Genomic DNA, 13,935 nt, shown 5'->3' with positions numbered 1-13,935 from the left:
CTTTTTAGGTTCTGTCAAAATGACAATACAGGGCTGGAGAGAGACTGCTCAGTGGCCAAGGCGCTTGCACACAAAGCCTTACAACTGGGAGTTTGATTCCTCAGGACCAGGTGTACAAAGTGGCACATGCATCAGCACTTAGGAGGCCAAGGTAAGGCAGATCACTGAGCTTGAGGCCATCGGGAGACTACACAGTGAATTCCAGGTCAGCCTGGGCTAAAGTGAGACCCTACCTCAACAGCAAATTGACGCTATGTATCCTCACACCGATGTAACCCAGGCTGGTTTTAAATTTGCAGCAACCCTCCTTCCTCTGCCCCTCTCTAAGTGCTGGAATTAGGGACATAAGCAACCATGCCAGGTCTAACACACGTGACTTTTTTGGATACTCAGATTTTGTTTATTTGTTATTTATGTGTGTATGTGTGTGGCCATGTGGCAGTCTGAGGACAACTTTCAAGTCTGTGCTTTACCTTTTTTGAGACAGGGTCTCTTGCCCCTTCAAACGAACTGCCAGGCCTGTGAGCTTCATATTTTCCTGGCTCTACTTCCCTTTGGCGTAGTCATGTTGGGATTACAGACGCAATTTGCCTCTGACAAAGTGTTGGGGAACTGAACCCAGGCCAGGAAACTTTGTAAGCAAGTGCCTTTAACTGCTGAGCCACTTCCCTGGGTCACGGTTTTAAATTTTGGGGGAGTTTCCTACTCTAAAGTCCAGTCTGGCCTAAAACTCACTATGTGTCTTAAGTTGGCCTTGAATTTATGACAATCCTCCTTCCTTAGTCCCCAATGTGCTGGCATTACAAGAGTGAAGTACCACACCTGGCTTCAACACAATTAAAAAAAAAATTTTTTTATTTATTTGCGAGAGAGAGAGAGAGAGAGAGAGAGAGAGAGAGAGAGAGGGAGGGAGAAAGGGAGAGAAAATGGGTGCTCCAGGGCCTCCAGCCATTGTAAATGAACTCCAGACATGTGCGCCCCCTTGTGCATCTGTTTTTATGTGTGTACTTGGGAATTGAATCTGGATCCTTTAGCTTTGCAGTCAAGTGCCTTAACTAGCAAATCATCTCTTCAGCCCTCTTTCAATCTTTTAAATTCTAAGTTAACTTTAGAAAACTGGGGTCTTCAAGGTCTGTTAGTCCTAGGTAAGTTATCTGTTGAAACCTTCCCTCCCTGGAATTGGATATTGCATATTCATTCCAATTACAGCCTTCATTGAAGCCTGGGTTTCCAGGTCACAATATTGCATCTAAAATACACAAATGGCCAGGACTCCTCTACAAAGACACTTGTTTGGAGGATGGGACTGCCTTCAAGGCTGTGAACTTAACACAGTGGACCAGCCTGCTTTGAACATGGACAGTTTAAATGGGAATACTATGATGATACCAAGTGGGTGTGTCTTTGCCCCTCACACACTTTTATTTTCATAATGAACTAGTTGTCATATATGGGATCAAATTTCAACCCCTTTTCTATAAGCACATTCACCTCCCGTTTCTGTTATGCCAATGCTACCAAAGATACATATATGTGTGTACGTATGTATGTATGTAAACATGGAGTGCCCAACCCTGGGTCCCTGTTAACCTTACCCAGACATGGAAGGGAGACAAACCGTGCAACAAATAGCATCTGCTCTTAGCAATGAAACAGAAAGAAAGAAGCTATTATCTTTCATCCTTACTAGTCTCTATCGCTGCTGCTGCCCTGCCCATTTCTCTGAAAATAGCTCATCAACTTCAGACCTATGAGTAATGTTACCACTGGGCTTTCAGGACAAGTTGCTATTGATCCTGAAGTTCTTTTTTCATTTTTATTTTTAAATTTTCTTAGTTTATTTCTGAGAGAGGGAGGAAGAGACAGATAAACAATGGTCATTCCAGGACCTCCAGCCACTGCAAAAAAATAAACTCCAGACACATATGCCACCTTGTGCATCTGTCTTATGTGGGTACTAGGCAATCAAACCTGGGTCCTTGGGGTTTGTGGGCAAGTGCCTTAACTGCTAAGCCATCTCTCCAGCCCCAGTCCTGAAGTTCTTAGCCAGCTGGCTGCTATTGAAGCTGCCATTGTTTTTGGCCAAGTGATCAACAAAGAGCCTTATGAGCACGTCCTAAATTAACCTGATATGATGGGATGCTTGGGGTTCAGGAAAGTCCTTGAACCCTAAACCCTAGGTTCGTGCCTAACATTAATCAAAGAAGTGAATAAAAAAGACTGAGAAGGATAATTATTAAATTATTATATTTACTGAGGGAAGTAGAGAGCCAAGGAAAGACACCCACAAAGCTAGAGATCCTATGTGGAGGGCCTGGGAAGACCATGGAAAGAAAAGAGAAAAGTAAGTTCAAAGAGCTCCTGCCACGTGGGGAGCTGCAGAGGGGTGAAGAGCCCATGTGGGCTACGGGGCCCTCCCCTCTGCTCTCCAGGCTGGGCCTGGGCCAAGCCAAGGGGAACTTACCAGCAGCTGGAAATTCCCAAGTGATCAGGCAGTGAGTGCAGAGATCCTGCCCTCCCTTTGCAAAGGTGTTTATAACTTTATAGTCCTGGGTTGTCTTCTGGCTCAGGTGAACCAGATGGACAGCTGGTTGGTTAGGGCTAGGGGCTGCCTCAGGAAGAGGTTAGCCGTGATACCCAAGTTCCTGGGGCTGAACTTGACCACCCACAGTGTTTAAATCTTAGGACAGACCTCCCTCTAAGAAGGGGCCCAGGCTGAGCGTGGTGGTGCACGCCTTCAATCCCAGCACTTGGGAGGCAGAGGTAGGAGGATCGAGGCCACCCTGAGACTACATAGTGAATTCCAGGTCAGCCTGAGCTAGAGTGAGACCCTACTTCGAAAAAACAAAAACAAAACAACAACAACAACAAAAAAAAACAAAGAAGGGGCCCAGGTTGTTTGTGGAAAAACAGGTCTAGGAAAGAAATAAGAATTCTAGCAAGTGCAGACATCCTGCCTTTTCATTTATTTATTTTGGTTTTTCAAGGTAGGGTCTCACTGTAGCCCAGGCTGACCTGGAATTCACTATATAGTCTCAGGGTGGCCTTGAACTCATGGTGATCCTCCTACCTCTGCCTCTGTAATGTTGGGATTAAAGGCGTGCGCCGCCATGCCCGGCCGTGCTTCCTTTTTATTTTTAGGGCTCACCCCAACTGTCTAAAAAAGCTACCTGACTCCCTCACTGTGACAACGTTCACCAAACTTTGTACCACCCCCAATCTGGCTTAATTTCATGACATCTGCGAGAAACAACTCTCTCTCCTTCTTTAATCACTTGGACACTTATTGCAGAAATTCTCTGGAAAGATCACTCCCACACCAGTATGAATGAAAATAGAAGAGTTTATTTTCCCCAGGGGCCAAAGATAGCCCTTCAAAGAAGCTCTACCCGGAGCTGAGATTTTATTTCCATTTTATAGTTTTCATAGCCGAGAGGGGTAAGTGAACTAGCAAGATGTGGCAATTTGCATATCAATCGTTTCTGTAGTCAGGCCACCCAAACAGTGAACTCCATTTTACTTTGTTTTAGTCTGAACTGTCTTGTCAGGAGCCATAGAGCAAAAGCCTCTCCATTTTGCCTGGGCCTGTTCATAAATTGACTCATTATTCAGACAGCTGGTCCATCCAGCTTTCTGTTAGGTACTTCTGGAACGTTGGTCAGCAGACTGCTTGTAGAATCTTATCTTTTGCAAAAGGCCAGTTTATGGTCAGGCTGTGAAGCCTGGTGCAGTCAGGATGTTAAGCCATTGAGGCAAGATTAGATGAACACCTGATAACATCCCCACTAGGTTTCCTGACAATTCCAAGGCCCCAAATCACGTCAGCCAGCTTATTCCCCCATTTTTCTTCCCCTATATAACCACTGTGTAAAATATAAAGATTCAGAGACCTTGATTGGAATACAGACTTGGTCTCCTTCTTTGTGTCTCTCATCCAGGTTAATTTCCCCTCGGGTCCTTGTTTAACTCCCCGCTGGCCGGGGCAGTCTTTCCTTCTAGTCATCTCTCTGGGCCCTTTCTGGACAGTTCTCTATCTTTGGGATTTTTTTTCATCTGCTGATAAAGATAAATTTAGCTCCTCAGCAATTAACTCTTAAAGTAACCCAGTGAATCAGTTCAACTTTTAGCTTCTTTTCTACCATAACCTAAGAGAAAAATTATCACAATATACAAAAGTAAAACAAGCTCAACAACAAACTATTGATAACCTTAAATGGTGTGGCTGATTGGCTAAACCCCACAAAATGGTTCTCTGGCCTTAATGTTAAATCTTTTCTGCTTTTTAAAATGATTGGTAATATGGCCGTCTTTTGATTATTTCCAAGGGGGGAGAGAGATAGAGATAGAGATAGAGAGAGAGAGAGAGAGAGAGAGAAAGAGAGAGGATGGACAAACTGGGCATTCCAGGGCCACTGCAAATGAACTCCAGATGCATGTGCCATCCTGTGCAGGTAGCTTTACATGGGCACTGAGGAATTGAACTTAAGATTGTTAGGCTTTGCAGGTAAGTGCACCAACCACTATGGCATCTCTCCAGCTCTATGCCTTTTCCTAGTGTGAATGGTCATCTCTCTGGTCTTCTGGCTCACCCAGCCTGAAACAATGCTTACTGTCTTTAAAGCAAACTCCGCTTCCTACCTGATGATGTTTCCGGAAGAAATCAAAATTATAGAAAATGAAAGTGGGGGAGATGTTGGGATTCCAAGTTGAACTTTAGCCCGTGTACATGAGCCTTGTGCATGGCGCTAGTCCCCAGCAGCAGACACATTTCCTTAATCTGCTGTGTGCTGGCTCCATATACTCTCTGCTGTTCTGTCTTCTGAAGGTGACATATCTGCTACCTTATCAATAAGGCATTATCTCTGCCACCTTCACATGTGGTGCTGGAAGAACTCTTTTCTAATTCCTCCTGTCTTCTCTTTAGACGGGGTAAGTTCATATTCTCTTTTTTCTTTCTTTCTCCGCATTTGGTATCTTTGAGGGTGAAGAGTCTCACTCTAGCCTACATACATCTGGAGTTTGTTTGCAGTGGCACCATTCTCCATCTCTCTCTAATAAATAAAAATGGGATAATATATACATATATGTTTTTTTAAAGGAGAAGGGCTGGAGAGATGGCTTAGCAGTTAAGGCACTTGCCTGAGAAGCCTAAGGACCCAGGTTCAATTCCCGAGGGCCCATGTAAGCCAGATGCATAAGGTGGTGCATGTGTCTGGAGTTCTTTGCAATGGCTGGAGGCTCTGGTGCATCCATTCTCTCTCTCTGTCTCTCTCTCCCAAATAAATAAGTGGAGAAAGACAATTGAGCACAAGGATTCATTGCTCTATGCTTCATGTCTTCCTTGCCATGGTGGACTGCAACCTTGAACTGGAAGCAGAAACCAAACCTTGTTCCCTAAGCTGCATTTGTCAGGTACTTTGTTACAGCAATGAAAAACGTGATTTTTTTTTTTTTTCACTTATTTTCAAGGTAAGGTCTCGCTCTAGCCCAGGCTGATCTGTAACTCCTAGGCTGGCCTTGAACTCACAGTGATCCTCTGCCTCCCTAGTGCTGGGATTAAGGGTGTGTGCCACCACACCCAGCTGAGAAAGGTAATTAATACAGTATCCTCTTTTTTTTTTGTTGTTTTTCAAGGCAGGTTCTCACTGTAGCCCAGGCTGACCTGGAATTCACTATGTAGTCTCAGGGTGACCTTCAACTCATGGCCATCCTCCTACCTCTGCCTCCTGAATGCTGAGACCACAAAGTCAGCCTGTGTTGACTCTTTCAAAGAAAATTAAGTGGGAGTGGGTAAAGAAACCAGTGGGACCTGATGTTTTAAAAAAAGGCTGAAGGGCCTTGAAGGACTTAAGAAATCACTGACCTCGCTGGAAAAATTCTTTTGGATCATGAAATTTACAAGCTTGAAGATGGCTAGAAGCCAGCAGTTACCAGGCTACCTGGGAAACAGCCCTAATCCCCTCTCAGCAGGTGATCAGTAAACAAGAGGTTCTATTTTCCCAGTATTCACTCCTAAAAAAAAAAAAAAAGGTAAAGAGAATAGAGACCCAAAGCTCTACCCATGGTTCCCTCATCTCAGGCTGCCCTGAAGCCTAACTCCTTAAAATCCCCACCCACCCAAGGGGCCCACCGTGCTCATTTACCATGGGAGAAGGCTGCCACTCGGTATATTCCAATCAAGTCTGTGCCTTTGGGGTTGATTTCTCTTCCTTGTATTCCTCATGTCACTCTGGTCAATCCCGAATCCTAACAGGCCTCACAACACACACTAAACATTCTAAGATGTTAACAGCTCAAGGGAGAACCCTCAGGTCAGGTGGGCTCCCAATATTGACAAAAGATAAGGGAAGGTAGGAATGAGTGACACCGAATATTGCTGACAGTGGCCTAGTTAGCACTGACAACCAAACACAGTAATCTCTCATACTGACCTAATGAGTTAATTATGGACAGGAGGCTAGATGGTCCAGGGTCCAATAGCCAGCCAGAGTCCATCTTGGTCAGTTGGCCAAACGAGGGGGCTGGCCCAGCAAGTGACAAATCCCTTGTTTCTACTCAAATTAATGTGCACTCCCAAAGGTAGTGTTAATGTCCAACTAAGAGAACTTGAACAGGAGCAGGGAGCTCCCTGTAAGTTAGAGTAGACCTGGAATGCGCAGACGCAGATGCGTGCTCTGGAAATTGCAGAGCCCGGGGCAGGGCAAGGATTCCGAGGGGAAGAGCTACACTGCTTGCCGACCCCTTTCTAAATTAGTAGGGAAGGAAGACCGCAGTTAAAAACGACACCCTTCCGTTTGGTGTGATTCTGCCAACAAAACTACCGAGCTAAAAAAAAAAAAAAAAAAGCCAAGGTCAGGATAATTAGAACAAGCCAGGTCTTGAGGTTCTTCGTGAGGCCCGAGACCCACCCAGCCAGGAATACCCAAAAACCAACCAAGTCAACAGCTCCTTCCAAGGTCCTGTGGGTGGCTCTGAAAAGAGCCTTTGGATGGATGCGACGGCGGAGGGCGACCCGTCTCAGGCCCGCTCCCCGCGGATGCGGCGCGCCAGCTGGATGTCCTTGGGCATGATGGTCACCCTCTTGGCGTGGATGGCGCACAGGTTGGTGTCCTCGAACAGCCCCACCAGGTAGGCCTCGCTCGCCTCCTGCAGCGCCATCACGGCCGAGCTCTGGAAGCGCAGGTCCGTCTTGAAGTCCTGCGCGATCTCGCGCACCAGCCGCTGGAACGGCAGCTTGCGGATCAGCAGCTCGGTGGACTTCTGGTAGCGGCGGATCTCGCGCAGCGCCACCGTGCCGGGCCGGTAGCGGTGCGGCTTCTTCACGCCGCCCGTGGCCGGCGCGCTCTTGCGGGCCGCCTTGGTGGCCAGCTGCTTGCGCGGGGCCTTGCCGCCCGTGGACTTGCGCGCCGTCTGCTTCGTGCGGGCCATGGCGGAGCGGCGAAAAGCACAGCGCCAGGAACAGAGACGCCAACGATCCGCGCGACCCGCGCAGCCGCCTTTATAGGCGCAGCCTTTTCCCGATTGGGCGGAGGAAGACTCAAAAGTCCCGCGCTGCCTGCCCATTGGCCGTGACGTCCCCGGCAACCGCGCAGCACATTGGCTCCCGCAGAACAGCCCCGCCCCGCCTCATTGTGACTTTGCACGGGGCGGGTGGTTTGTCTCCGGTTTTCCAACATTCCCGCGGGGGGGAGGGGAGAGGAGTGGGGGAGGTGCCGAGGGAGTCGTGGGGTCTCTGGCGCTCCGTCGGTTCCCTCACTGCCCTGGAGCTGCGTGGTTCCACCCAGTGCAGGGGCCTAGCAAAGCCCAGACCCACACCCTCCGACTCCTGTGCCGTACGGTGGTTGGGGGTGAAAATGTCCCACCAACGCAGACTCGAGAAAACCGGGCAGGATGGCAGCGGGATCACACAAGGCGGACGGGCCATGTCTAACTACGTTAAATTATTTGCTGCCCGGCCGACACCACCAGTGACACGGGAGGCAGTGGTTTACCCAAGACCGACAGTCCTCCCCTGTAAAAGACCAACTATTCAATATGGCCCACAGGGGTTGACAGCCCCGGAACCCCGTGGCCCTCTATCCACTTGCCGGCAGCGCCACCGCAGCGGACGGAAGACGGGCAGTGCCCAAGTCTAACTTGAAGTAAGTTGGTGGCGCTGAAGAGCCTTCCACTTGGGAGGCGGCCGGTCCGCGGCGGACACGGCGCTCTGCTGCTTAGGTGGCGTTGGGGAGACCGTCGCTTTAATCAGAGGCGGGGTGAATGGCAGGACGGGTGGAAATGGCACTACGGGGCCGGCTTGACACACAGGGGAGCCAGGAGGAACTACACCGAATTGTGACTTAGCCGACACCTGGGGACGCAGACTTATGGTCCCTTCGAAAACAACTCCACTACTCAATACCGCCCGGAGATGAGAGTGACAGGGACCAGGGACCCCTTGGCGGTCCACCCACCTCCCGCCACTCATTGCCACTGGGAAAGGCCAGAACGCGGCCCTGCCAACAACTCCTTTTCAACTTGAGACAAGTTGGTGGCTCTGAAAAGAGCCTTTGAGTTAAGACGCGGTCGGAGCCGCTCCAGTCCGGGGCGGCGGGTGGCCTCACTTGCCCTTCGCCTTGTGGTGGCTCTCGGTCTTCTTGGGCAGCAGCACGGCCTGGATGTTGGGCAGCACGCCGCCCTGCGCGATCGTCACTTTGCCCAGCAGCTTGTTGAGCTCCTCGTCGTTGCGGATGGCCAGCTGCAGGTGGCGCGGGATGATGCGCGTCTTCTTGTTGTCGCGGGCCGCGTTGCCCGCCAGCTCCAGGATCTCGGCCGTCAGGTACTCGAGCACCGCCGCCATGTACACGGGCGCGCCGGCGCCCACGCGCTCCGCGTAGTTGCCCTTGCGCAGCAGACGGTGCACGCGGCCCACCGGGAACTGCAGCCCAGCGCGAGACGAGCGCGACTTGGCCTTGGCGCGCGCCTTGCCGCCCTGCTTGCCACGACCCGACATCTCCACAACGCCGCCAGGACAACTCCAGACGCCTTCACCAACACCGTCGCCTCACCCTCTTATAGCCAGGACGGTGATTGTCCGCCGACCATTTTCATTGGCCGCCACCGGGTCGCCATGACGGCCAATAGGATCGCTCGGCCACAATCCCTTCATTTACATAATCTCGCACTTCCGCCGCTGAGAACTCGCGAATCACAACGCGGCGCGCTCAGAGGCCTCATTTGCGTGCGGCCTCTATAAGTAGCCGGTCGTGCCGCGCGCTCCGTCCTGGTCGGTCACTCTTGCGCTCCGGCTCGTGGGTCCTAGGTGTCCGTCGCTGTTGCCGCCATGCCTGAGCCCGCCAAGTCTGCCCCCGCGCCCAAGAAGGGCTCGAAGAAGGCGGTGACGAAGGCGCAGAAGAAGGACGGCAAGAAGCGCAAGCGCAGCCGCAAGGAGAGCTACTCGGTGTACGTGTACAAGGTGCTGAAGCAGGTGCACCCCGACACGGGCATCTCGTCCAAGGCCATGGGCATCATGAACTCGTTCGTGAACGACATCTTCGAGCGCATCGCGGGCGAGGCGTCGCGCCTGGCGCACTACAACAAGCGCTCGACCATCACGTCGCGGGAGATCCAGACGGCCGTGCGCCTGCTGCTGCCCGGGGAGCTGGCCAAGCACGCCGTGTCCGAGGGCACCAAGGCCGTCACCAAGTACACCAGCTCCAAGTAGACGTTTTGCTGCCGACGCCGCCGCACCGCTTCCTTCCAAAGGCTCTTTTCAGAGCCACCCACCTTGTCACTAAAAGAGCCTTTCTGTCTTTGCATGTTGCTAAGGAAAAGGGATGAGTGATAGGGCCGTGCGTCCAGCGTTTAAGACTTGTGAAATGGAGGGTTGTCATGTCACGTTTGTTGTATGAACGAACTTGTCTGCGCTTCGAACTAGGCAAAGCTACTAGGTCGACTTTGAACTGCCGCCACTTTGCTACTTATACGATGTGTTCTACTTTGGGTTAGTCGCTTGCAGTTGTCTACAGGGGATAAGGACGGCGACCTGTATCCTGGGTCTAATGGGCTTTCATGAGGCAATCACTTCTGGTCATTTTGAGATAGGATTTCACTAGCCTAACCTGAGCTGGAATTCACTAATGTTAGGGTGCCCTCGGACTTTGGGCGACATTCCTACCTCTGCTTTCCAAGTGCTGGGATTAAAGGTGTGCGCCATCATACCCGGCTCCAGCTCTTGTTTTCAAAAGTTGGTTTGCAATGTTTATCTCAGTTTACAGGAATCACTTGATTAATTTGTTCATCTTTATTTTTAAGTTAACGGTCATATGTTAGGTACATGTAGAATGACTGAAAGAAGGAAGGCAGTTTCAAAGAGGCCTGGTTTGCCAAAGCTGGTAAAAATAATGGAGTAGACTATTTGTAAGATAATCAGTTGTTGGAAAAAGGTGCTGCTGACTGTAAGGTGAGGCTGCAAGGTCAGAACTGACCTTGCAGGAGCACGAAAAACGAAATGACCCGTGTTGACATGAAGAGACAGATGGCAGGTTCAGGCAGACAAGCATTTGACAGGCTGATGGCCATGGAATGGGCAGCATCAACTGCCCCGGCCAGCGGGGAGTTGAACAAGGACCCAAGGGGAGGTTAACCTGGATGATAAAAGGCAAACAGACAAGAAGACCATGCTAGATGTTTGTCAAGGCCTCAGAATCTTTATTTTTTACACAGTGGCTATATAGGGGAAGAAAAGGGGGGGGGGGAGGGGAATAAGCTGGTTGACGTAATTTAGGGCTTTGGAATTGTCAGGAAACCTAAAGGGAATGTTATCAGGTGCTCATCTAATCTTGCCTCAATGGCTTAACATCCTGACTGCACCAGGCTTCACATCCTGACCATAAACTGGCCTTTTTTTTTTTTTTTTTTTTTTACAAAACTTAAGATTCTGTAAGCAGTCTGCTGACCAACGTTCCAGAAGTACCTAACAGAAAGCTGGATGGACCAGCTTTCTGAGTAATGAGTCAGTTTATGAGCAGGCCCAGGCAAATAGAGAGAGGCTTTTGCTCTATGGCTCCCGATAATCAACAGTGAGGACAACGCAGCCATAGCCTCTGGAGCCACAGGTGGGAGCCCTTGCCACTCACCCGCTGGTCAGATGGCATTAGTAGGTGTTTTTACTTCATTTTCCCTTGGTCTATGTTCTTTGCTGTTTTGTTTTTTCAAGGTAGAGTGTCACTTAGACCAGGCTGGCCATTAACTCCCAGCGATTCTCCTACCTCTGCCCCTTAAATGCTGGGATTAAAGGCGTGTGCCACCCCTCCCAGCTCTGCTCTGGTTTTTCTGATATGCTTTTAATACGCTTATATGTTCCCCTAGTCCTCATTCACCCCAATGCATTTATAGGGTAGCACTCTTTCTACCCCCAGGAATGTCTTTTGCCAATCTGTGGTGCCAGACGGTGCTGTTCATATGTCTATCCAGGAGTAGTGTTACCCTCCTTGCTCCAAATGAGTTGAGTTGCTAGCAGAGCTGGAGAGAGTGCTCAGTGGTTAAGGCGCTTGTCTGCAAAGCCTAGTGACTTGGGTTCAATTCCCCAGTAACCACTATAGCCAGATGCACAAAGTGGTACACGTGACTGGATTGCAGTTGCAGTGTATGGAGGCCCTCACCCACCCATATTAATTCTCACTCTGCAAATTATTTTCTCTTTCTTAAATCAATCTTTCTTTCAGAGCAACAGAGAATGGGCCTCCAGCCACTGCAAATGAACTCCAGACATATGCGCCCCCTTGTGCATCTGACTAACGTGGGTCCTGGAGAATCAAGCCTTGAACCGGGGTCCTTAGGCTTCACAGGCAAGCGCTTAACCACTAAGCCATCTCTCCAGCCCCAAATTATTTTCCTAAAGTTCTTGTAGACTGAGAGAGATGGCTTAGCGGTTAAGGTGTTTGCCTGCAAAGCCTGATGATCTGATTTTGATTACCCAGTACCCACATAAAGCCAGATGCACAAAGTGGCACATGCATCCTAAATCCATCTGCAGCAGCTGGAGACCTTGGTGGGCCTATTCTCTTTCTCTCTCTATCACTCCTGCCTTCCCTCCCTCCCTCTCCCCGCCCCCCCCCCCCTCCCCGTCTCTCTGGCAAATTAATAGAATTTTCTTTTTTAAAAAGCTGTAAAATAGAGTCTCATCTGAGGTACAGCCTGCAAAGCCATTTTCAAGCCAGGTGTGGTGATGCATGCCTTTAATCCCAGCATTTAGGAGACAGTAGGAGGATTACCATGAGTTCGAGGCCACCCTGACACCACATAGTAAATTCCAGGTCAGCCTGGGCCAGAGCAAGTTCCCTTGGAAAACCAAAAAAACCATTTTTCATACAATATGTGGGGTAATTTACAGCAAGATATTGCCTGATCTCAACAGACAGGGTCTCATGTAGCCCAATCTGATCACAATCTCATTATGTAGCTGAGGATGACCTTGAACTTCTGATCTTCCTGCTCCTCTACCTACTGAGTGTTGGGATTACAGGTATGTGCCACCACACTGTTTGATCCCATGCTTGGGGATCAAACCCATGGCTTCATTCATGCCAGGCAGGCACTCTACCCACTAAGATTTTTTTTTTTTTAAATTAACTTAAAATTTTAGGGGCTGGGGAGGTGGCTCCATGGATGAATGGCTTGCAAGTGTGAGTACCCGAGTTGTCTTCCCCAGAGACCACATAAAGCTGGACATCACTGTAGTGCTAGTGTCTGTGATCCCAATGTGCGGAGGGCAAAAAGGGAGGCAGAGAGGACAGCTGTCTAGAAGCCTGCCAGTCAGCCAGCTAGCCTTGTACTACCTTACCCATGAGGACCAGCGCCTGAAGTACATCCTCTGCCTTCTGTGCCTAGTGTGCATGCCTGCACTCTCACACACAGCATACAGGAAAAAAATATATTTAAAAAATATTCATTTGAGGGAAAGAGAGAGGCAGATACATAGAGACAATGGGTGCTTCAGGGCCTCAGCCACTGCAAATGAAGTCCAGACACATGTGCCACCTTGTGCATCTAGCTTATGTGGGTCCTGGGGAATCAAACCTGGGTCCTTAGGCTTCACAGGCAATGAGGCTTGACCTCTTAGCCATCTGTCCAGCCCAAGTCTGAAATTTTTAAAGAAGCTGCCGAGGGCACAGAAGAAATAAAGTGGTCTGTACAGCGTCTTGAGGGAGCACAGCCTTGATTTCTACCTAATGAAAGTCATTTGCTATGTTGGACTAACTAACAAACCTGTGAGAATAAACGTTTTAAGCAACCAAGATTGTGGTAATCTGTTACAGTAGCCATAGGAAACTAAAGGAACAACCACATAGAGTTTTTTATTTTACAATTGGAGACATTTATGTATGTATTGTATAGTCACTAATATTATTTAATCAATATTGTTTGTTACTTGCAAAAGTGGTATTGCAGTTAACCTAAGGACCAGAATTAGATTAAGATATTACAATTAACTTTGTTTGTTTGTTTGTTTGGATACTCCTATTTCTGCCTCCCCAGTGCTGGGATTAAAGGTGTGTGCCACACCTGGCTAGATCAGTATTTTTAAGCATACAAAATTGAAATACATAGATTCAAACCTCAGATTTATGAAAAGCTTCAAATACAATGCAGATGTTTCTTATTTATATAATTCATATGTGATATTTCCAACTGTAGACTGTTTTGCTTAAAACAGCTCTACTGCTGTAGATGGCAAAGTTAGTGTTTTATTAAGCAAAAGCCTATTTAGTCAAGCCTTGCAGTTGTAACACTTTTAAAAACATTTGGCAGGAGGTGGGCATGGTGGCACACACCTTTAATCCCAGCACTGGGGAGGCAGAGGTAGCTGGATCAGCATGAGTTCAAGGCCATCCTAAAATTACATAGTGAATTCCAGGTCAGCCTGGACTAGAGTGAAACCCTACCTACCTTGGG

At 48.9% G+C, this 13,935-nt stretch overlaps 3 protein-coding genes across 3 annotated transcripts; 1 reads left to right on the top strand and 2 right to left on the bottom strand.

Annotated features, from left to right (window-relative positions):
* Positions 1-6,017: 6,017 nt before the first annotated feature.
* LOC123456015 (histone H3-like) lies at positions 6,018-8,095 on the bottom strand. Its single transcript, XM_045138362.1, has one exon. It carries the CDS (start codon positions 7,561-7,563, stop codon positions 7,018-7,020), a length of 546 nt encoding a protein of 181 aa, XP_044994297.1. The 5' UTR covers positions 7,564-8,095; the 3' UTR covers positions 6,018-7,017.
* Positions 8,096-8,527: 432 nt separating this feature from the next.
* On the bottom strand, positions 8,528-9,009 carry LOC123456016 (histone H2A type 2-A). Its single transcript, XM_045138363.1, has one exon. The coding sequence runs from the start codon at positions 8,990-8,992 to the stop codon at positions 8,600-8,602; it is 393 nt and encodes a 130-aa protein (XP_044994298.1). The 5' UTR covers positions 8,993-9,009; the 3' UTR covers positions 8,528-8,599.
* A 193-nt stretch (positions 9,010-9,202) lies between these two features.
* LOC123456017 (histone H2B type 1-C/E/F/G/I) lies at positions 9,203-10,197 on the top strand. The gene has a single exon (XM_045138364.1). It carries the CDS (start codon positions 9,323-9,325, stop codon positions 9,701-9,703), a length of 381 nt encoding a protein of 126 aa, XP_044994299.1. The 5' UTR covers positions 9,203-9,322; the 3' UTR covers positions 9,704-10,197.
* Positions 10,198-13,935: the final 3,738 nt, after the last annotated feature.

Source organism: Jaculus jaculus, chromosome 19 (assembly GCF_020740685.1).
Source record: "Jaculus jaculus isolate mJacJac1 chromosome 19, mJacJac1.mat.Y.cur, whole genome shotgun sequence".
In the NCBI taxonomy this organism is placed as follows: Eukaryota; Metazoa; Chordata; class Mammalia; order Rodentia; family Dipodidae; genus Jaculus; species Jaculus jaculus.
Note: the sequence above shows the minus strand (reverse complement) of the source record. Positions and strands in the feature narration are given on the sequence as shown.

Coding starts and splice junctions, on each gene's coding strand:
- LOC123456015 (XM_045138362.1), bottom strand. CDS start 7,563: ATGGGCAGGCAGCGCGGGACTTTTGAGTCTTCCTCCGCCCAATCGGGA.
- LOC123456016 (XM_045138363.1), bottom strand. CDS start 8,992: ATGTCGGGTCGTGGCAAGCAGGGCGGCAAGGCGCGCGCCAAGGCCAAG.
- LOC123456017 (XM_045138364.1), top strand. CDS start 9,323: ATGCCTGAGCCCGCCAAGTCTGCCCCCGCGCCCAAGAAGGGCTCGAAG.